The sequence below is a fragment of the Onthophagus taurus genome, chromosome 2 (assembly GCF_036711975.1).
Source record: "Onthophagus taurus isolate NC chromosome 2, IU_Otau_3.0, whole genome shotgun sequence".
NCBI classification, from domain to species: domain Eukaryota; kingdom Metazoa; phylum Arthropoda; class Insecta; order Coleoptera; family Scarabaeidae; genus Onthophagus; species Onthophagus taurus.
The window spans coordinates 22,214,630-22,236,981 of record NC_091967.1 but is presented as its reverse complement, the minus strand read 5'-3'; the positions used below and the strand labels follow the sequence as shown (position 1 = coordinate 22,236,981).

General features: G+C 32.1%; 1 protein-coding gene across 1 annotated transcript; it reads right to left on the bottom strand.

The window, feature by feature from the left end:
* Positions 1-243: 243 nt before the first annotated feature.
* LOC111413398 (Multi drug resistance 50) lies at positions 244-6,621 on the bottom strand. The gene is made up of 13 exons (XM_023044356.2): positions 6,436-6,621; positions 6,276-6,357; positions 5,835-6,211; positions 5,604-5,775; positions 5,217-5,543; positions 4,928-5,152; positions 4,744-4,869; positions 3,763-4,410; positions 2,236-2,502; positions 1,567-2,174; positions 1,351-1,510; positions 890-1,288; positions 244-838 (listed from the first exon to the last, which is right to left on the bottom strand). Exons 1-13 carry the CDS (start codon positions 6,498-6,500, stop codon positions 491-493), a joined length of 3,804 nt encoding a protein of 1,267 aa, XP_022900124.1. The 5' UTR covers positions 6,501-6,621; the 3' UTR covers positions 244-490.
* Between the last annotated feature and the right edge of the window lie 15,731 nt (positions 6,622-22,352).

The following is a 22,352-nucleotide window of genomic DNA, read 5'->3' as shown; positions in this document are numbered from 1 at the left end:
AAGTTTGCCTATTGAGATACACTCACATCCTTGCGCTTGAACATCATTTACCAATTCTCTACCTTTGGTTGCTTTAACTTGAAGCTGTTGTTGATGATTAAGCAGTTAAGTGATTACGGTTGATATACTGATGATATAGTAAAGTGTTGGTTAAAATTATGAAACATAAAACAATAAAGAACACCACAAAAAAACAGCACTTCTAATTGTGCAATATCAAATGAATTAACTTATTTAAAATAATAAAATTTTTATTAATAATACGTAAATTGTAGGTACATAAATCCTCTATAGTATATATTTTTTTGATTTCTTACAAATTATTATAAATACTGTACATTTATATATTTCATAGTAATATAATAAATTAATTTATTGTATTTTTTTAATTTGTTTTTTTAGTATCTTTAAAAAAATAAATTAACTAAAATAACTTTCTAATGTCTTTACAAATTTAATTATTGTTTTATATTGTTTCTTTAATTAATTTCTATTTGTTTCCACTTTGTAGCGTGTACAATCGATGATATAATCCCTTTTTGGCTAAAAGCTCGCTGTGACTTCCCATTTCGTAAACTTTACCTCCATTCAAAACATAAATAACATCAGCATCTTGGATTGTGCTTAATCTGTGAGCTATTGTTATACACGTTCTTCCTTCTCTCGCGTTATCTAAAGCTGCTTGAACAATTTTTTCACTTTCTGCGTCTAAAGCTGAGGTCGCTTCATCTAAAAGAAGTATTTCCGGATTTCTTACTAATGCCCTAGCAATTGCTACACGTTGTTTTTGGCCACCAGAAAGTTGAGTTCCACGTTCACCCAAAGGAGTTTCATAACCCTACAATAAAATAATTAAAAAAAATACTCGATAAAATTAAGATTGTATTACCAAAGGTAATGATGTAATAAAAGTATGAATATTAGCGTTTTTAGCTGCTTCGATGATTTCTTCTCTGGGAACATTCCTTGAATTATCTCCGTAAGCTATATTTTCCGCAATTGTTCTGTCGAAAAGATTGGGTTCTTGTGATACAATACCCAAATGAGATCTTAACGTAGTCATTTTAATGGATTTTATATCTTTGCGATCGGCGTATACAGTTCCACTTTTCGGATCGTAGTATCGCTCCAATAATTGGATTAAAGTGGATTTTCCGCAACCGCTCGGTCCAACTAATGCGACTGTTTGACCCTTAAGGATGTTCAAATTCAATCCTTGTAGAACCAGAGTTCCGTCTCTGGTTGGATACGAAAATACGATATCTTCGTAATTAATATCACCATTTTTCTTTATAAAAGAAAATTAATTTAATATTTATTGATAATTATAAATGAAATTATAATACTTACAAATCTTTCAGTGGATGCGTTTTGTGAATCTTGAATTTTTGGTTTACGATTAAGTAACCTAAAAACTTTTGTAGCTGCTGATAAACCTTTTTGGAAATTTGGAGCAAAAGCTAAAGCATTTGCAATCGAAACTGTGCCCATAATCAAAGATTGAGAAACTCTAAAAATTATCAACATTTTTATAAATCCTTTATTTTATTATTCAATAAAACCTACTTAAAAACGTTTTCGTAATCTAAACCTTCTTCTGTAATTAAAACGCCACCGTAATACATGCAAGCGGCGAATGCAAAGAACATCAAGCTTCTCGCTAATCCGTAAACGCCGCCGCGAAAATGGGTGTTTCTCATGGCTCGTTTATGATTAGGAAGCAATTCGGTGATATATAATCGATGAAATTTCGGTTCGGTTCCCAAAGAAGCCACTGTTCGAATATTACTGACAGCTTCAACTGCAAACTTAGTAGATTTTTCCATCGAACCGTGAAAACTATCATTTTGTGCGAACATTAATCGACCTTGTAAGAATGTTGCCAATAAAATAAATGGAGTGAAAGCCAAGGCTACCAAACCAAGCCTCCATTCGTAAAACATAGACAAACCGATTGCTAATATTATCGTTGCAAATGATTGAAGAACTGTTCCAATGCGCTGACCAGTTGCTCCTTGAACACTAGACGCTTCAGAAGATAATTTTCCACAAAGAGCACCCACTCCGTTTTCTTTTCTATCAAACCAACCGATTTCTTGTCGTAATATAGCTTCGAACATTCGACTACGAAGCCGCATTGTTAATCGTTCTCCAGCAATTCCAAAGGTCCAAAGCTAAAATACCATCAAATTAAATACTAAAATCTAAAAGTTTTATTGTGTTTCTTTAGATTACCTGTAAGAATGTTGCAAAACCAGTAACTATACCAGCTACTAAAAACAGGACACAATATTTATTAGTTTCCGTTCGAACGTACTCCGGAACATCATTCGATAACACTCCGAGAATTTCACCAAAAAGAATTGCAAAAACAGGCATCGCACAACCCATGATAACGGAAGTGATACAACCGATTAAAATTTGTGGCCATTCTGTTGAATTCATCTTCATAATTGATGTTAACGATGCGTTACTCACGTCTGAATCGTCATCAGTATCCTTCTGAACATCCATGAAAAATAAAATATTGTAAATAAAATGCAGCAATTTAGAGGTTTATGACGAAGAAATAAAGATAAATAAATGGAAGGTGTAAGTTTTTTAAGTTGTTAACGTGAAATGAAAGAGGACGATGAAATCTCTCGATCTCCGCTAAACTAAATCTTGATGACTAAAATTGATCAATTAATATAATAAAGGAGATAATTGATGTTTTTGATTAGATTGATGTTTGTGTTTTGATTTTGAGGAGTTGTTGTATTGCATGGAGATATTGATAATAAGGAAAAAAAAGAGAGTGTTAAACGGGGTGATCTGGATTCAAAAATGTTCAGAGAGAATGAGCTAATCTTTTCTTTGATAATGAAATCATCTTAGAGAGCTATGTTGGAGAGAATTAAAAGTAAACGTGATTCGGTCTTTGGTAACAAAGTCGAGTAAAGATTCGTCGAAGAAAAGATTTGGGTAAGGGGTGCGTTGCGCCAGGTGAGCTGACGGCTAAATATCAAGTAAGAAGACAGAGATAAAAGAAGTAGAAGAGATTTCTGACTTTGCGAGATGAGGAAGCCTCTGCAAATAATATTAGATAACTGACTGTCGAAACTTGTGCTTTGAAATAATCCGCCAAAAAGATTCACAGGCAGCTGGAAGACAACTTTCAGGATATACTTGAAAGGCAGACCATATCAGTAAAAACAGATCCAACGGTTTAGAGAGAAAGAAAGAAGAAGAAAAGATGTCTTCTACTTCTCTAATACCGGTGCGCAAGGTAGTTTCTGTGGAATCTCCTTATTAAGTATTGGGGATTGCAACCCACTAGTTATGCGCCATAATTTCTTTGAAAATAAAATTTATTACACTTTTTTATAAGTTTTTAGACAGAATTGAAAGAAACTGTACTTGCAATTTATTCACAATAGCACACAGTGGTTCAATCATCAGGCTTTTTAATGGATAGACTACATCATAGAAATGACGAATGGAATAGCATTCCAAAGATCTATCATTTACGTCTATATTTAAACGATAAAGCAGTTGAAAACAAATTTGAAAAAAACATTGAACAAACATTTTGAAATATGTCGTATAAAAACTTTATGACTATCAACTTGCTTGGCATTTTAAATCCTATATGCGAGAAAGTATTCAAAAATGAATGATGATAAAATGTACTGAAAGATGGTAGCTACTGATAAATGGAATGTAGAATATTTTGAAATATGATGAAGATGGAAAATATTGGTTGATTAAATCAACACTTACCTTTGCTGCCTCATTAGCTACAACAATATTCTTATCCTCATCTTCAGTTTCACTAAAGCCTCTGGCCAACGTTTTTGATCCGCCATCAGTTTTAACGATATCCGTTGTAACTTGGGTGGTAACTAACCCATGATACTCTCCTTCCAAAGCCATAAGTTCTTCATGTGTACCTTCTTCAACAACCACACCTTGCGACAAGACTACAATACGACTTGCACCTCTAATAGTAGACAAACGATGAGCAACGATGATAGTCGTACAATTCTTACTGGCGTTATCCAAAGCGGCTTGAACTTTAGCTTCACTATTATTATCCAAAGCTGAGGTGGCTTCATCCAAAAGTAGAATTGAAGGTTCTCGAACTAAAGCTCTTGCGATGGCTATCCTTTGTTTCTGACCACCAGATAACTGGGCACCTCTTTCTCCTACCAAAGTATCGTAACCTTGAGGTAGCGACGAAATGAAAACGTGAGCGTTTGCTTTTTTTGCTGCTTCCTCAATTTGCTCTTGGGTAACATCCTCTTTTCCATACCGAATATTTTCAGCGATTGTCGTTGCGAAAAGAACCGGCTCTTGACTTACTACACCAATGTTATTTCTCATCCATGTTAAATCGAGGTCTTTTAAGTTATGACCATCTAACGTTACCTAAACAGAAAATGAATGAATAAATAATAAGATAAGATCAAAAAATGACTTGCAATATCGATTAAATCCTATAGTATTATTTTTTTAACTGAATTCCGAAGGTTATTCATATAGATATATTAATTTATGATCCTCAATTCAATCGATCATGTTAATAATGTTTTATCTTTTTCACTTTTTTAATCATTTTATCGGTTTTAGGAACGTTGATTACTGATAATTTTCCGTCTCGGCATTATACGCAAATGGAGTGATTAATTGGTAAAGTATGTTTTACACAATGATACAGATATAGGTATAATAAAATTAAAAAAATAGGATGATTATACTTACGTCTCCTGCAAGTGGATCGTAAAACCTTTGAATTAATTGAATACATGTAGACTTTCCACATCCTGAACTTCCAACCAAAGCAACCGTTTCGCCAGAATTTATTTTTAAGTTTAATCCTTGCAAAATCTAAATGAACAAAATAATTAGTAATAATTAATATGGCTATTAAATTTTTTATACTCACATTAACATCTGGTCTCGATGGATAATTAAATTTAACATTTTTAAAGACAATATCTCCTTTGACTTCTTTCAATTGAGTCCCGTTATCTTTTGCTTTATTAATGATCGGTTCATTATCGATTACGGAAAACACTTTTGCCGCCGCACCTCTTGCAATTCCAAAAGCTTCAATGTATGGCGATGCCATACCAAAATTCATACTTCCTTGCATTACAGAAAAGAAAACCTACGTGAATTAAAAATAACATTATTAAAAATATTAATTTTTTTAATAGATGACAATAACTTACTGTAACCATGTTTCCTGGTGTATAAACACGCTCATCCTCTGGAATGCCTGCTTCTTTTTCGTCCAAAATGAGTTTAACACCGTACCAAAATGCTAAAGCGTAACTAGCATAAATAAAAAACCAAAGTAAACCGAATCCTATGCCCGAAAACATAGTTCTTTTGATGTTGTTATCTCTGGCGAATACTAATTGTTTTTCATATCGCGCAAGTTCTTTTTTCTCGCCACCGAAAGCCATAACAGTTCTGATAATGGCTATTACTTCTTCTGCAATAGCTCCAGCTGCTCCGTAAGCGTCCATTTCTTTTTTAGCAAGTTTTGATGTTAACTAAAAAAAATTGGACAAACAAATTATTTTTTGATTCATTTAAATTTTATTGCTACATACTATTGTAACGATTATAAGAGCGATCATCGTTGCTGGAAGTGATATTAAACAAATAAGGGCTAATTCCCATCCTTTTACCAAAGCCAATACGAGACATGATATAAATGCGCATTGCATTGTAATGAACATAGACACTTTTTCACCGAGTCCATCTTCTAATTTATTTAAATCTCTGATTAACAAGAAAAAGATTAATTAAGAAATCAAAATTTATTATATTTTTTTCCTTACTCTGTTATTCTACTAGCAAAATCGCCAGTTTGATTTTTATCATACCAACTGATGTCTTGGTAAAGAGCTTTTTCGAAAAATAAATCTCTTATCGTCAGAATCTGTTTTAATCCGGATAAATTATAAAGAACGATGGATAAGTATCCAAAAAGTAACATTCCTATTCCAATAAGTAAATTATATATTGCAAACCAAGTAATGCTATCCATTAAATTATCTTTTGTTTCTTGACTTTCTTGGTTGTACGCATAGGAAATAATGTCACCTGCTAATGTTCCAAAAACCAGCATATTTAGCGATTGTAATACGCCACAAATTGCTGCAGCTATTGAACCAAAAAACATAAATATTTTATCCATTTTTGTAGAATATCTGAACTATATTAAACAAGAAAAATTATTTAAAAATTATTTTAGAGTTGTTATTAAAATTATAAATTACCATTTGGAAAAATGATACCATAGGAACAACTTCCGGGGTTTCTTCTTTTTTCTCATCATTTTCATTTGGGGTTACAAATGTGCTGTAAACGTTTATACACAAAATTAAAACATTTTAACATAAATTTATGTTTTTCTTAGTCTTAATTCTTTTAACTTACACATCTAAAGATTTTCCTTTCTTTCCCTCCGGTGGAGGCATTGTTATGTTAATTTTATTTTTCATTTGTTATTTCTTTTAAACCACTAATTTCAAATCACTAATTTTAAATCATTAATTTTATAGCCATAAACTGAACCGGCTGTGAAAAGTGCACTATATAAACTGAAATACTTTCGGAACCGTAAGTACTTATATGAATTATCTACTTTTTAGACTGATGTCAGGTAGGTATTGTATTACTACGATAAGATAACTGGATGATAGGTTAAAATCGTTATCCATATATATTATCGGAAATCTGGTTTGCTAAATTGAGGAATTTGCGAATTCATAAAAATTTACTGATTTAATGTATTGTTGTAGGTTTATGTTTAGAGATTATTATTTTATATTGGTAATTAAAAATAAATCATCATATTTCTAATTTTAATAGTATTAAAAAAGTAGCCGTAACTTATTTTTCTTTATTTGTAATAAATATTAATGCATTTATTTATAACAGATGGAGTGGAACAGTTAATAAGTAATACAACTCAATAAGTGATACAGAAAACATGATACATCATGTTTTTAAACGCTGTAATATATGTTAGTCAATATTGTATCGATCAAGCAAAAGCATGCACTACCCGTTCAAAAGTATGCTGAGGTCGCTTGCAGATGATCAAGGCTCTGCTAGTCATACTACTCATGCTGACCCTTGACACGACAAACTCGTGTCGAGATGTAAGTACAATGTAACTAAATAGGACTGCTCGAAAAATACTTACTTCGTTTAGACCAACTGTGTTTTGGATTTGAATGAATTTATGGTTTTACTGAAAAAATTATGTTTACCTTCGCAGGGGCGTAGAGAAGGGTCTCTTTAGTCCTCCTCTAGCATATGAAAAATAGTAAACCGAATAAATACCTAAATACAAGCGACCTCGCCTTATATTAATAATTGTCGTGATTATCGGCGAAGTTGTTTCAGAACAAAGCGCTGTTTTAAATACCCTTGTAAATAAGGGAGAAGAAAGGGCAAAGAAGGGAGAGCCCTCAGCTGTAACACCATGGTGAACAACAATAGAAGCTGTGGTCGTTTGCGCTCTATTGGATCATCATCATCATGCTTGGTCAGCCTTGACCTGTCTTAACAGTTCTTTGCAAACTTGTCTATTTTGTGCCTGTCGTCTCCAACTCGTGATATTCAGCCTTCTTAGGTCCTGTTCTATATAGTCCACAATTCGTCTCCTCAGCCTCTCAACCAATCTTCTATCCACAGGTCCTTGGCGATCACAGATATTTCTTGTAATACTTTTTATATCCATTCGAATTATATGACAAATCCATTTCAACCTTTTCACTTTGCTAAATTTAACTATCACCAGACACGGTTGTATTCACTAAAAGCGCCAAATATTCTTCTACAAATTTTCACTATCACAAATCTCCCGTTTTGTGTTTGACCAAGATTCAACAAAATGATTACTAATCTTATATCGACGTAGTATTAAGTTCGTGTAGAATTTGATAGAGTTGATATCTATCTATTGCATGTGTATGTCTATGTTATGTTCCTAAGTATTGATAAGGATCTATTATAACAATTGTGGATCTGATGTAGGTTGCAGTCGCTCATTGATGATGTTAAGGAGTACCATGTATGCTGAAGGGAGATTAATCTGTCGACCGCAAAGGGTTAATTAAGTAGTTACTACCTGACTTATATACTTCGGAGGAAATGACATCTGCTCCGGGTGTTTTTTAGGCTAGTATGGATTTGGGCTTCTAATGATAATAATAATAATATTTTTGTTTCCGAGTCATTTCCCTCACATCCATACTCCGGTGACAGTCCCAATAAATTGTGAAAACATTGTTTCCAAACATCTTTTATGCCTTGTTTTTCAATATTTTTTTTTGCCCCCCTTATTCTTGCAGAGACTGGTTTGAGGTTTATACCCAGTTCTTAATTTCTTTAAAATGTCTATTTATTCTTCTTAAAAGCTTCTTCCATCTTTTCAATCTGCCCGTTTACAAGTTCCCTTTTCTTTCTCCTACACAATTTATCCGATTTCACCTCACTCCAGACCTTGTTCTCCGTGACACATACGTCCTACATGCACTTTTTCTCCTTCCTATGGCTTAATTACGCTTTCACCAATCCACGATTCTATATTCACTTTGTTAATCTGTTGTATCTGTTCATTCATCTTGTTGTTAATGCTGCTCTAGAATTTCGTCTGCACCAGGAAATGATATGAGCCACAGAGTATGCTGATTTCTTATGTTTACGTCCAATATATTGCTTACTGCAATTATCTCTATCAAAACGTGATCTATTTGATTGACTTCCATGTAGGTTTATGTTTATCCTTATTTGGGAATTGTGTGAAACTTACGATAATTTTTTTACTGTTTGCAAAGTTTATCAGAAACTTCCCGTCATCATTGGTCTTCTTGTGTAGAGAGTGTTCTTCTATAGTATCCATTAAGTGGATATTTAGTATTCTTGCCAAGAGGTCTCTTTAAATATTATAATTTTGTGTGGATTCTTAGAGTGTATATTCTTTCATTAATTGCTTCGAAGGTTAGAATGTTTGATTTTACTTTGTTGTTTACGATAAATACTGTGCCAAGTTCCTTACTTTTTCTTTTGAATATTTTGTGAATTGAACGTTTAAAAAGTAACTCTTATGACATATCTTAAACCTTCTAGAATAGGTGTTTCAACATATGCCTTCAACGAATGACTTCCTAATATCAACGAATGCTATACTGGGCTATCTTCCGTTTTGGTAGAATGCACCTTGGAAACTTGAGATCGACACCGTGGAATACATTGGAGAGGTGCATTCAACAGCTTGATTTGCAGTTGATTTAATGCTGCATTCCTCATTAAGAGCAGTAATGGAATTAAGCTGAGATAGAATTGGATAAAGAAAAACTTTTTTTTGGAAATGAGTTCATGAAGTTTCGCATCACGTGTCATGTAATAATTTCCAATGGGTAATAATGAGATTTTTTATCTCAATCATAATATACAATACACCTGTATTTATAAAGTGAATCATATTTGATAATTTTATTGTTTATCACATTTAATCAGACTAATGTTATTTGTAATACATTTTAATCATTGGGCTAGAAATAATATATCCGTACTTTACAAGAAACAGAGAAACTTTATTTTACAGAAACTTTAACAGTTTCATTCCAAACCATTTTAATTTTAAATACTCAATATTTACCATGTCTTATTAGCTGTTTTATCTGAATATAAAAAGTTGTCTGATTAAAAATATGTAGAAAAGCATTATAAAAATAATAATCAACTAATATGAAGAGGTTAAAATTAGTCTATGATTGTTTTAATAACTCGGTTAATTATTATTCCAATAGAATACAATTCGAGAATACATGGCTTACGCACAATACAACACCAAAATACCTAGGCTTTATATACGATAGAACGCTCTGATATAAAGGATATAAGTATACGAAAATAGCTGAGAACTAAAAACAATATTATACAAAAGCATTGTAGAACAGGGTGGGGAGTGTCCAGTACCTAGCCATATTACAGCCCCCAAACTTGGGCCGCATAAATACCCGCATGAGAGAGTACAAGAAGATCTTGAGTAACCAAAACTTACCAATACAACCTATGCGAACAAGAAAACCACTCAACCGACTTGGATAATCAATGTTTCATTCCAAAGCTTAATCCTCGATCAATACGAATGTGGAAATACCCGATTCGAAATCTCTTTCGAATTCCGCTAAAATGCCAAAATATTGCGAAGGTATCCGAAAATAACACAAAAATGACTTTCTTTAAGTGGTCATAAATAGTAAACGATGTACTCGATTATCAAGATCTATACGTCATTCGATTCGTCATAGTTTCTTCTATCGAAATCACAGAAAGCCAGATCTCAATTCTCTCTCGTTAACCTTGTACAGCCCTTGGAATAACACCGTGTTCGGCTCGTTGTTTATGCAAGTATGGACGACCGAAAGTCTAGCTCCCAATAAAAAAAAGTTAATTTGCATTGAATTGATTATAACTAGAGAACGGTTTGACGGATTTTAATGTTCTATATCTCAAACGAAAGCATGCGTCTGGCTGAATGCGTACGTCGAAATGCTCGATTCGAAGTATGTAAGCATTTTGATTAAAATACAAAAAATTACTTAATCAAATAAGTCAATTATTTCCTTTATTAATTGAACAATTTTAGTCGTCAACATCTCCATGGAAAGTATGATCCACGGTGAATGCGAAAATGGAAATGCCCGATCTCTAAATTTGCTGATTAAGTACGTACGATTGTTTAAACGACTCCGGTGACTTTACTGCCTGGAAGTCTACTCCCCAATTACATAAAAAATATTTTTTTGTAAACGGATTACTACTAGAGAACAAACTAATGTGAAAATGTTTGAAATATTCTACTAATCATAATAAAGTATGCACACAAACGAACAAAGTAATAGACTGATTTAAAAAGTATTTGTACTAAAATAGAAAATCTTTTTTATTTTTGGTTTTAGTATTTCTCCTTTAATATAATTTATTTCTGTTTTTACTACTTTTCTAGTCTTTTTTTTGCAAATTTTATATTTTTAGCTGTGTTTATAGAACACACCGAAACACACCGTTAACAACGATTTTTATAAAAAATAAGAAATTATATATAGCGCATTAAATCTTCATTAAATTTGCTTTAAAATGTTTTTTATTTCATGATGATATCTCAATTCCTTTTTGAGATACGATTTTTTTTAAAATTTATATTTCATGACCCAAAAATAAGTGATGATGAAGGGATGATATTTGTTGGGTACTTGATTCTTTTGCAGGAAGTGTTAAACAATGAAATTCGATTGGTGCGTTTTATTTTTAGTAAAATGACGTAAGTTTTATGTGAAATGTTTCGAGAAAACAAGTAATTTTTTTATTGAAAAGTTGAGTTTTAAAACCAAAAAACGATTTAAAACCGCTTCGCCCCGTCGTCTTTACATTTTTTGTTTATTCACCTCCACAATAATTCTTCACACAATAATTTAAGGAGGGGATGTTTGGAAGTTGATTCGCTAATAACGCATTTTAGTTGGTGTGAGGACATTTAAGGGTGATAATGTAGCTTTGAAAAATAAAACTTATTACTTGAATTAAGTGATAAATACGTGCTATATTTATGCTAAGTGTTAGGTGATATTAATGATGTGATATAGTTGAGATCATCGGATTGCTATTTTATGGATGTTAAAGGGTATGATATTAATTCATTTTTTTTTGTCACAATAAATTAATTTATCTTTTCTTTTCAGCTGAGGTTCGAAGTGAAATCCAAGGGAAACAACGTCCATTCGGTGAGTCGTTTTCAGTTGTTGCCTTTTGTGGTTAAAAAATTATAAAGCTTTAATTATTAACATTGTTAAAACATGAAATAATGTGAAATTGAGTGTTAACCACTCTAAATAATACCAGTATAATCTTATTCAAGCTTTCTAAGGGGGGAGTTTCTTTTCGGCGCCTAATCAAATAAAGTTAAAATCGGTTTTGTTTATTGCAAAAAAAATGTATATATCGTATCAGTTTCTCTGTAGGTCATACGATAGAAAGATGTTATTTGAAAGTGTAGTTCAAATTTCAAATTAATCGAATGAGTAGTTTTTTAGGAAACGTGTTCACCAGATGAAAAAAGGCAATGTTATTACAATGTTATGCGTGTATACGCCTTGTTAATTTAACGTTTATAACTTCTACATTCAACCAGACGCAAGCTTTCATATGAGATATATAACATTAAAATCGGTCAAACCGTTCTTTAGTTATAATTAATATTTTCTTATTGGGGGCTAGACTTCCAGTCGATAGATACGTGGAGGCATTTAAATAACCGTACGTAGGTAATTAGTAAATTTTGAGATCAGACATTTCCGCCTTCGCATTCATTGTGGATCATACTTCGATCGGTACGTTGATTACTAAAATTGATGAATTAATTAAGGAGATAATTGATGTGTTTGATTAGTTAGTTATTTGTGTTTTAATCAAAATCCATAAATATGTCGAATCGGGCATTTCAACAACTGCATTTAGCCAAGCGCAAGCTTTCGATTGAGATATAAAACATTAAAACCCGTCAAACCAATCTCTAGTTATAATCAATTTAATACAAATTAATTTTTTCTTATTGGGGGCTAGATTTTCGGTCGTCCATACTTGCATAAACAACGAGCCGAACACGGTGTTATTCCGAGGGCTGTTAACAAGGTTAACGGGAAAGAACTGACATCTGGGATCTTTTTGTGATTTCAATAGAAGAAACTATGACGAATCGAATGACGTATTGATCTTGATAATCGAGTACATCGTTTACGACTTATGATTACTTAAAGAAGGTCATTTTTGTGTTGTTTTCGTATACCTTCGCAATATTTTGGCGTTTTAGCGAAATTCGAAAGAGATTTCGCAACGGGCTTTCGAATGAGACATTGATTATCGAAATCGGTTGAGTGGTTCTCTATACATGTAAAATTTTATCTAATTTGCGGCTAGAAAAATGGGGGCTAACTTCGCATAGGTACCAATACACGAGGAGATTGAGAACGCCAACCACACTCTCCTCCGATCCAGAAAGCCACCTAACAAAACAGCAGCCACTGGTATAGATGAAAAATTGAGCCCGACCAACGCTTGGCATTAAGAATGAATAACAAAGAAGAATTAGATCGCATGTATTACTCAAAAGTCTCCTACACTCAGCGGCATAAAAAACGCATCGCCTAAAATGATGACCAGTGTCAACTGCAATAACTTTTGAATGTATTACTCGATTTGAATAAGGTTTTTTTATTTGAAAGGTCTACTCTTTGCCAATATTTGTGTAGGTGCCTTCTCCATTTTGGCGATCTTGAATTTCAGCAATAGAGAATAATGGTAATGCGTGTTTTCTTGCACGACAAAAGAAATTAATTTTAAACATAAGTAGCTTGTAGTCTCGTCTGTTCTGATCATTTCTGTTTTTTTGTTCAAGTTTCTATTGTTGTTAACACCAAAGTTACAAGTTCTAAAAGATAGCGCAGCTTGTTCGGCAGCGTCATCAGAAATTAAAGCAAGTCATACATAGCGATGAAATTTAATTAAACTGTGACAAGCAAATCAAACAAAATGTTAATATCAGGTATATCCTCCCCTCCCTTGAATGGTATTCCTCTTCCTTCGAGGAATACTTCAAATCAGGTTTTGAATTTCATTTTGGAGAATCCGGTTCCACTCTTCTTCTAGCGCTATTTGGAGATCATCTAGCGTTTGTATAGCGGCACTACGGACTCTAATTCGTCTCCCTAGCATATACCACATGTGTTCTATGGGGTTTAAATCAGGGCTACATGCAGGCCATTCCATTCTACTGATATCCAAATCATCCAGGTATTGGGACACTGCGGAAGTTGCCACCAATTAATGGGCAGAAAGCAACCACGTGTTCAGCCAATATTTCTTCAATATATTTGTAAACCATTACAGATTCTCCCTGGTATTGTACTCTCTCAGAGAAGCTGCACTGAGCATAACGCTCTTCTCTCAACTCTCTCTCTCTACCATCTGGAGAGACACTGAACATGATCTCGTGCAAATTGTAATCGAGCAACACGATGTTCTCGAAGCAACAGTGGTACAGTGGCTGGTCTCTGTGATCTCAACCCCGCTTCTTCAAATCTCCTTCTTATTGTGCGTTCACTCACGTTCACCTGACGCACTTGCTTCAGACGATTTCTTATCTCAACTGCTATGGTATGTCGGTTTTGTAACACGGTCGTTGCAATACATCGATCATCACGAAGTTGTGTGGTGCGTCTTCTTCTTGACGCAGGTCGTCTGATGAAACTGTACTCTGTATCGCGCCAAGAACCCGAACATAAAGAGTGCTGCGTCCATCTTCCACCAAAGCCACTGCCTGAGCAACTTCTGGAAACTTCTTCTTCCAAACTGTAGGAAGAAAATACGCATTAGCGTTATTCGCCATTGCTGAAATTGAAGAGCGCCAAAATGGGGAAGGCACCTACAGAAATATTGGCAAACCTTTCAAATAAAAAAAAAGCAATGCATTTAAAAGTTATTGCAGTTTGCAATTTTAGGTGATGCGTTTTTTATGATTGGTCAACTCTAAACATAATTATTTTTGTATTATTTTATTTCATTCTGTTTTATAATTATTTTATCTTATATTTTATATTCCAAATTAGCCAACTTGTACTTTTGAAGCATTGGAGTGGTTACTATTCATGGATGAATTGCATATAATGTAATTTTTTTAGTTCATTCCTTATCGTGTAATTTCACCAAATTAGGCGTATATTCTCAATTAGGTATGATTTGTGGTTTGGAAAGTTTTTGCGGTAATAAATTGTACCTTGGTTGGAGAAAAATTTATTCTTTCTCACAAAATTTTGTATTTTATGTCAGAATATATTATTAGAATTGCCTTATCTCAATCTTTATATATATGTGTATAGAGTGAATCATATTTGATAATTTTTCATCAGATTTCATCAGATTAATTATAATGTTATTTAAAATATTTTTATTCATTGAGTCAGTAATAATACTTATCTAGATTTAATTATATTGATTAAGTTGTCATAAAAGGAAATATTATGACCTTAACGTATCAATCAATATGTAAAAGTATTGATTTTCATGAAACCGACTCTAAATTTATAACGAAAGTTATATTTTATTTTAATTGTTGCGCAACAATGAAACAAAAACCCTTTAATAAAATAAGCCTAATTATATGTTTAGTTTATCTTTATATATACGTTTTGTTTTATTGATAAAACTTTTTTGATTAATTTAAAGATATAGTATGTATTGTATAACCAATTTTGGAATGTTATCTAACACAATTTTTAGCATCACTTTTTTATGAGATAAAAGATTTTTTTCTCCAAAAAATGCGCTATATTATGAAATATTGTTTCATTAAAATTTTTATTAATTAAATACATACCTCTTTAGTTTTTGTTCATTTTTTTCATTATTTTCGTCTAAATTTATCGACATTTTCAATATTGCTCGACAACTTTACCAACCAAAACTAAAGTGTAATCATAACTAAGGTTAGATAAAACAAAACTTTCAATATACACTCTTCAGGTTCATATTAAACATAATTTGTTTGTGTTGTCGGAATTTCTAGTAATTGAATTGATCCTTATCTGAATAATCTAAATATAAAGAACCCAGGTGTTTTACAAAAAATAAGCTTATCATTATTCTAATTTATTTAACTCACTGTTAACTTAAAAATGTATATACAAGGTTATCTAAACAAATTTTATTCCGCACCTTTTTTGGAATTTTTATATATTTTGGAGATCGATTACCAATTATATAGGCAACTTTATTTATGTTTTAATCGATCAACGTAATTTAGCTAGTGCATAGAAGATGGCGAAAAGTTCTGAAAAAATAAGAATATTTTGTATAACTTAATAAAGTATTAAACACAAATTAGAAATTAAGTTTTATTTAGCTTATTTATTATGCAACTCATAAACTAATAAAGATATTTTCAACTTTAATTTGTTATTAAAAGAATTTAAAAGAAACAATATGAAACAAAATACTAAAAAAAATAAGTTAAGACGTCTTTGTAAGTTGTCATAAAGCACTAATTATAACAATTAATTTGGTGTAAATAATATTTTTAAACATATATATATTTGGGATCCATATTGCAAGTTTTCATTTCAAAGAATACATTCAAAAATTGTAAAAAACTTCTTATTTACTTTAAATATTTTATTTATTCAGAACCGATTTCGAGTTATAGACCACTCATCATCAGCCGAATCTGCGTTAAAAAACATATCAAATGACAAATAATCGAAAATAAAATTAAATAGAAAGATAACAATTTTCAACTTACTCTTAAAAGTTAACACAAATCACATGATTCAAAAACATTTGGTGATGAATTCTTATAATAAACAAATTACGTAAAATACAAAAAGCGTACAATGTAGCAAATTATTAATGTTGGGGAACATAATATTGATTAAAACATTTATTAAAAATTACTTTTGAAAAATACAATAAAAACACTTTAAAATGAAACACGAAAAACGAAACAAACTAATTCAACGCTTTTTTTTATTTTTTAGTGTCTATAACTATAATATAATTCACGTAGCTTCAGAAACGGAGAGAGAATTAATTGTTTATTGGCTATCGATTGAAAGGTAGTTGGTCCATAGACAAATAAATGATTGAGCTTATTATTTAAGTTTGTTAAAAACGTTTTATTAAATTTTTAATTGCAAAACTAGATTATAAACAATGAATTCAACATGAATAAAACACCGACGATTTGAGTACAGTATGACATCACGCGGATCAGAAATAAAACGAACGTAATTAACTCAATGGAATTAAAATTGTACTGATTCGCATCGCATCAATTCCTGATATTTATAATCTGCATGTGGTAACTCTTCCCTTCTACCCCACTCTGGACAATATTTCAAAGTGAGCACGTGTCGGAGTTTTTCCACGCGATTTCATTTGCTTTTAGTTATACCTAAAATTTAGTGATGAACAAGATTAACTTTTATTAGTAGCTAGTACTGTAAATATTGTTATTGATTTTTTGAACAAAGCAATAGTGTAATATTACGGAAGAGAATTAATAAATGAATTAATATTAGACGACTTGATCATGTCTTTTTCTTCCATCTGTATTTAGGCATAGTTGAACGTTTTCTTCACAATAGCAAAGGGGATGGCAAAGATCCCCTTTGCTGCATCTTTTCCTAGGTTTTCTTTCCTTTTGTTTTGAATATTTCGGGTCAGATTTCTGCTGCATAAATTAGTATAAGTTTAATAGCAATATTATAGATCGGGGCTTTGGCTTCAATTCTCGTATGTTTCTTTCGCCATTTTCTGTTATTTAGGTACGCAGCAAAGGCAGTAGCATTTGCAGCTTGATTACTTCCATCTCAACATCGTCGTTTTCAAATTTCATTTCCTGGTATATGATTGTATCATCAAGCATAAGCTTGCATTTGATCAGTGTCCTGAAGGTAGATATAGATTTTGTTTTTGCCGCTTGGCATAATGTTGTTTTATTAAATTCGTACAGTAATAACTGGAAATTATCCTTGGTCTCAGCTACCAGCACCGCATCACCTGCATAGCATAGGATTTTGGCCTCCTTATTTCCCATTTAGTATTAGTTTGTGACCTTGTATTATAATTTCATCTATTACGATGTGTAAAATGTGTGCTATATCCTTTAATAAAATTGTATTCTGATAAAAAGAGATACTGTATATCGATAAAATACATGAAGGTTAGTAGATTATATTTGATTGACTTTTCTGCTATTTGTCTTATGACAAAAACAGCATTCGTGCAGGATCTGAAGACTTGTTGTTTATCTGTTAATGAAATACATTCACTTGTTATGATTCTTGTGGTTAACTTCTTGCATAATAAATTTAATCCGCTGCAGTTATCTGACATTTTTATCGCCCTTCTTAAATAATAGTATCGTAATGCTGGTACGCCATTCCTCTGGGATGCTATGTAGGAGACATATTAAATCATAACGAATTATTGACCAACTTATACCCATTATGTGATCTAAGAATTATAACACCATTTTCGACGTTCAATCTCAATACAAATATGCATTCAAAAACTCTCGAGGGTAACAAACAACAATTGACTACATCGTAACCAACAGATGGACCTAAATTTCACGCATGTAGGAAGTGAAAACAAAACCAAGAACACTACCAATGCGCGCATAATCCCCTAGAACTATTAGGATAGAATTATTATTGTGGCAGCGATTATGTAATACTTTGAAGTTGGTCATAGAAGTTTATGGTCTTTTAGTTCTATCATAACTTTTTGTTCTTTGTTCTTGAATGTTTTCATGTTCCATGTAGCAAATCGCAGAACATCTCTCTTTTTATCCAATTCGTTAACCTTTTTCCTGCATGGATAGTCATCTTTGAATCAGTTTTGTACCGGAACAAATTTGTGGGTCTGTGACCTGTAATTAGTTTTCTGGTATAGGCTGTTAACCCGTTTATTAACCCTCCTCCTTTTCCCGGCCTTCGGACCGACAACATGATCGTTTAGCTACCTAAACCACCAAACTGTCATCCAAGCGATGTTACTGATATTATAATTTTGGACACTAGATGTGATGTTGAAAATAGAAATTTTTGAATGACGAATTCAAATTTTAAAGATTTACCAAATACTGTTACCACTGTTATGTATACTTTATTCATAAGCAAAATATTTTTTAAATATGACTAACTATGAGGTTCTTGAACGCCGTATTTGAAAGGAAAAGGTGTTCAGTAGGAGTAGTAGATGTGGTTGTTGAAGTACATGTAGAATTGCATGCTTGTTGTACCTATGTCGAATAACTTGCATGGATACATTGGTGTGGACAGTTCACATTGTTTAGACTGAAAAACAGGATCATCATATTTACCGATTTCTTCATATCAGCACGTGGGTGTGTTAATATTCAAAGCTTAGTAATCCATAGCAATCTTTTTCCCAAATATTCCAAACTCATCTTTTACCTACTATTAATGGCTTCATTAATGGTCTCTTACATTGCCTCAGAATGATTATCGCTTAGTTCAATATAGGCGTAGTACACTGAGATGTTTTCTTTTAAAACATCTTCCACTTTTCTTTTTTAAACTTTTTTGAACTACATCTTCATGTTCTTCTATCGCTGTAATATCTTATCTGCATCCTTGTTCTCTTCTTGTTATTGAGAAGTCTTTTCTGTTTAAAAAAAGATTTCAGATGCCTGTAAAAAATGAGAATTGGAGATTATAATCAAGATTTCTTGGATAATTGGAATTTTCAACATTGTATTGATGCAATTGTTGGGAAGCATATAACCTTAAAGCTACACTTGATGGGAAGGTCATTCTTCGGTGTTGTACTATTTGCAGTGGTTGATGCAAATTGCAACTTTATATTGGTTTTCAGGGTAGGATATCAGATAATGCTGTATTTAACGCAACACACTTAAATAATGTTTTACAAAGTACACATCTAAATCTGTCTTCAGCCCGTGTTTTACTGGGACGAAACATACCCTATAAAGTAAAAATTAAGGAGGGCACGTTGGCTATCTGAAAATGCCTTTAGAATAAAGTCTATATTAAACTTACCTATATTATTATCGGAAACAGCATTGACTATACTGCACTTTAAGGAAATTAATTAATTACTTAAGGAAAAGAAGATCAAAAAATCTGTACAGACCCAGAGAATGTTTTGATTAGAATCTGCAAATACTGGAGATGTTACACTAGGACTATGAAGACAAGATGTTACAAATTCTTATGAGAACTGTTAGAAACGATTTAAAAGAATATTTTTATTTTCTAAAAGAATTCTTCTAAAAATGTTTTATACCTTATGTGTTTACCAAGTATAAAATGAACTTACCGCTGCATCTGTAGCTTATGTTTATTGCTATCCCTAAGAAATTGCATGCTTTCATACGCCCATCATTTGTTTTTATAGCAAGAATCTAGCACCAGACTTAGTAGTTTCAGTTTTTTTACATTTTTGTTAAAATGGCTCATGTTAGTAACTTTATTTTTCTTGCAGTTCCTATCGTTTAATTATCCACTTATTTCTAACAACGCATTTCTATTTCTCATTATTGACTTTATAATCTCTTGACTTGCAATCCCGCATATTTGGATGGTGTCGGACATATCAATTAAATGTATTATATCAGAATTGACCCACTTCATGGTAAATTACTACTTACTTCATTGGAGGGAGCGTGTCTTGGATACGACAAAGGGATTGGAAGAATCGGAGAAATGTGAGAACTAACAACTGTTCTTGAAGCCTTGACCTTAAGGAGTTTTCACAGAAAGTATTCAATGATATGTAAAAATTGTAATCGATTTATTTATTTGTTTACTGTAAAACTGGTATAGTAAAACTGTAAATATTTAATAAATATTATATACAAGAATATTCGGTAACTATATGATACCCTATTGGTATCATGTCACTAGAAAAATCTGATATTAAAGTCACTTTGTTGGCATAAACTCTCTGACGGAAAAATTTCGACATAATTCGAGGTATATTTTATTTTTTTGATATTCCGTACAGTTTCGCGGAAAATCGTGCTTTAGTACGATGCCGTCATGTCGAAAACGGTTGGACGGGTTTTAACGCGGTTTTAATTAAAATTTGTCAAATAATTGTGAATTTCGAATAGCATTATCAACATTTCAAAATTATGTCTTTCTAATTTGTTTATTAATTCAATAGCTAATTAAACTAATTAAAGTATTCGGATACTTGGAGACTGAGTTATATTTCAATGATAAGATGATGATTTAGTGATAACATATGTTCAACATAAGGTTATATAACAAAAAAATGATGTAAAGAGCTTATAAGTATGGACTGAAGTTTAATAAAGGAAGAACGCAATTAAGAAAGACAAAGTTTATTATTCACTAGAACAATCAAGAATAAGATTGATATTCTATGGGAACAATATCAATTGTATATACATTATGCATTAGGGTACAATTACGTCTCTCCCACATAACATTAAGCCGCGTATGTCGATACGTCTCTTATTGACCTCTGCAGTGTTAGTATTCCGAAATTAGATGGCCCAGATAATCAAAATCTGTTTTGCATCTGGAGAAACACAGTCAATGTGATTTCGAATAGTAATCTCGTACTATTTAATGCCTTTACGTATTGGCGAAGAGTATGATTTTATCTGGCTCAATAAGTAGATAAAAGCCTTGGAATTATGACAATCAATACACAATTGGTATATTTTGTGGTCAATGTCAGCACATCACGTTTATCTTTCTATTTAAGAATGACCACAATCGAATTTGATTCTTGAAACTGCTTTTGAATTATACGTCAAGGTACGTCTTTTCGCAGTTTGTATGCAAGTCAATACTTGTATAGTAGTAATTAGTGAAATGTGGGATGGAACACATCGATCAGACGGGCTGTCGTTTCCACAGTTAACGCTTAAGGCGCACATGTATCCTTTCTCGTAGCACAATTTCAATAATTGTATACCAAATTTGTGTCAGATTTAAAACAGTCAATTCATTGCCATTTAAATTTAGCACATGCAAAATTACTTTATTGAAGCTATTGTATTTGTATAGATTGTATTCCTACACCAACAGTTTTAATTTTTGATATCTAGATAATCGCATCCATATGAAAATTAAAAAAAAGAAACACTGCAATTTATTCGGATTTGTGTCAGACCAGGCTTTCAACTTACAACTGTTTTCTATAACTGCTGTTTTTGTATAGTATTTATATCTATTTGTTTCAATGGCGATAAGCTTGAGTTAGTCAGCATAGAAGAATAGAGATAAAAATTAGTCCCCATTAATCGTGTTAAATTTGTTTTCCTTCCTGAGTTAAAGAGCACACTTTAAGTTTTAATTTTGAGTAAAAATCCTGTTAAATAAATTAATCACTAAGGGAGCGGAAGAAAACTTCGACTTATGGAGAATTCGAGTCAGAGAAAAATTAGTAGAATTTCAGCTCTAAAGAAAAAAGTTAGAAATGTACTTTTCTAATACGTATATTTAAAACAGAAACCTTAATACTATTGTAAGTAGAAAATTAATCCAGTTTTTTAAAGTAATCCGTAATTTTCTTTTGGCTTAAAGTGGACAACCGCTTTTTGTCGAAAAAATCTTCTATTAAATGTAAAGAATTATGAATATTATCTGGAACATTCTCTCTTGATATTACAAAAGTTTCAAGCTTTCTAAGAAAGGAATAAGCTTCATCAAATATAGGCACAGCGATAAGTATTTCATTTTCAAGATTATAATTACCCTCAT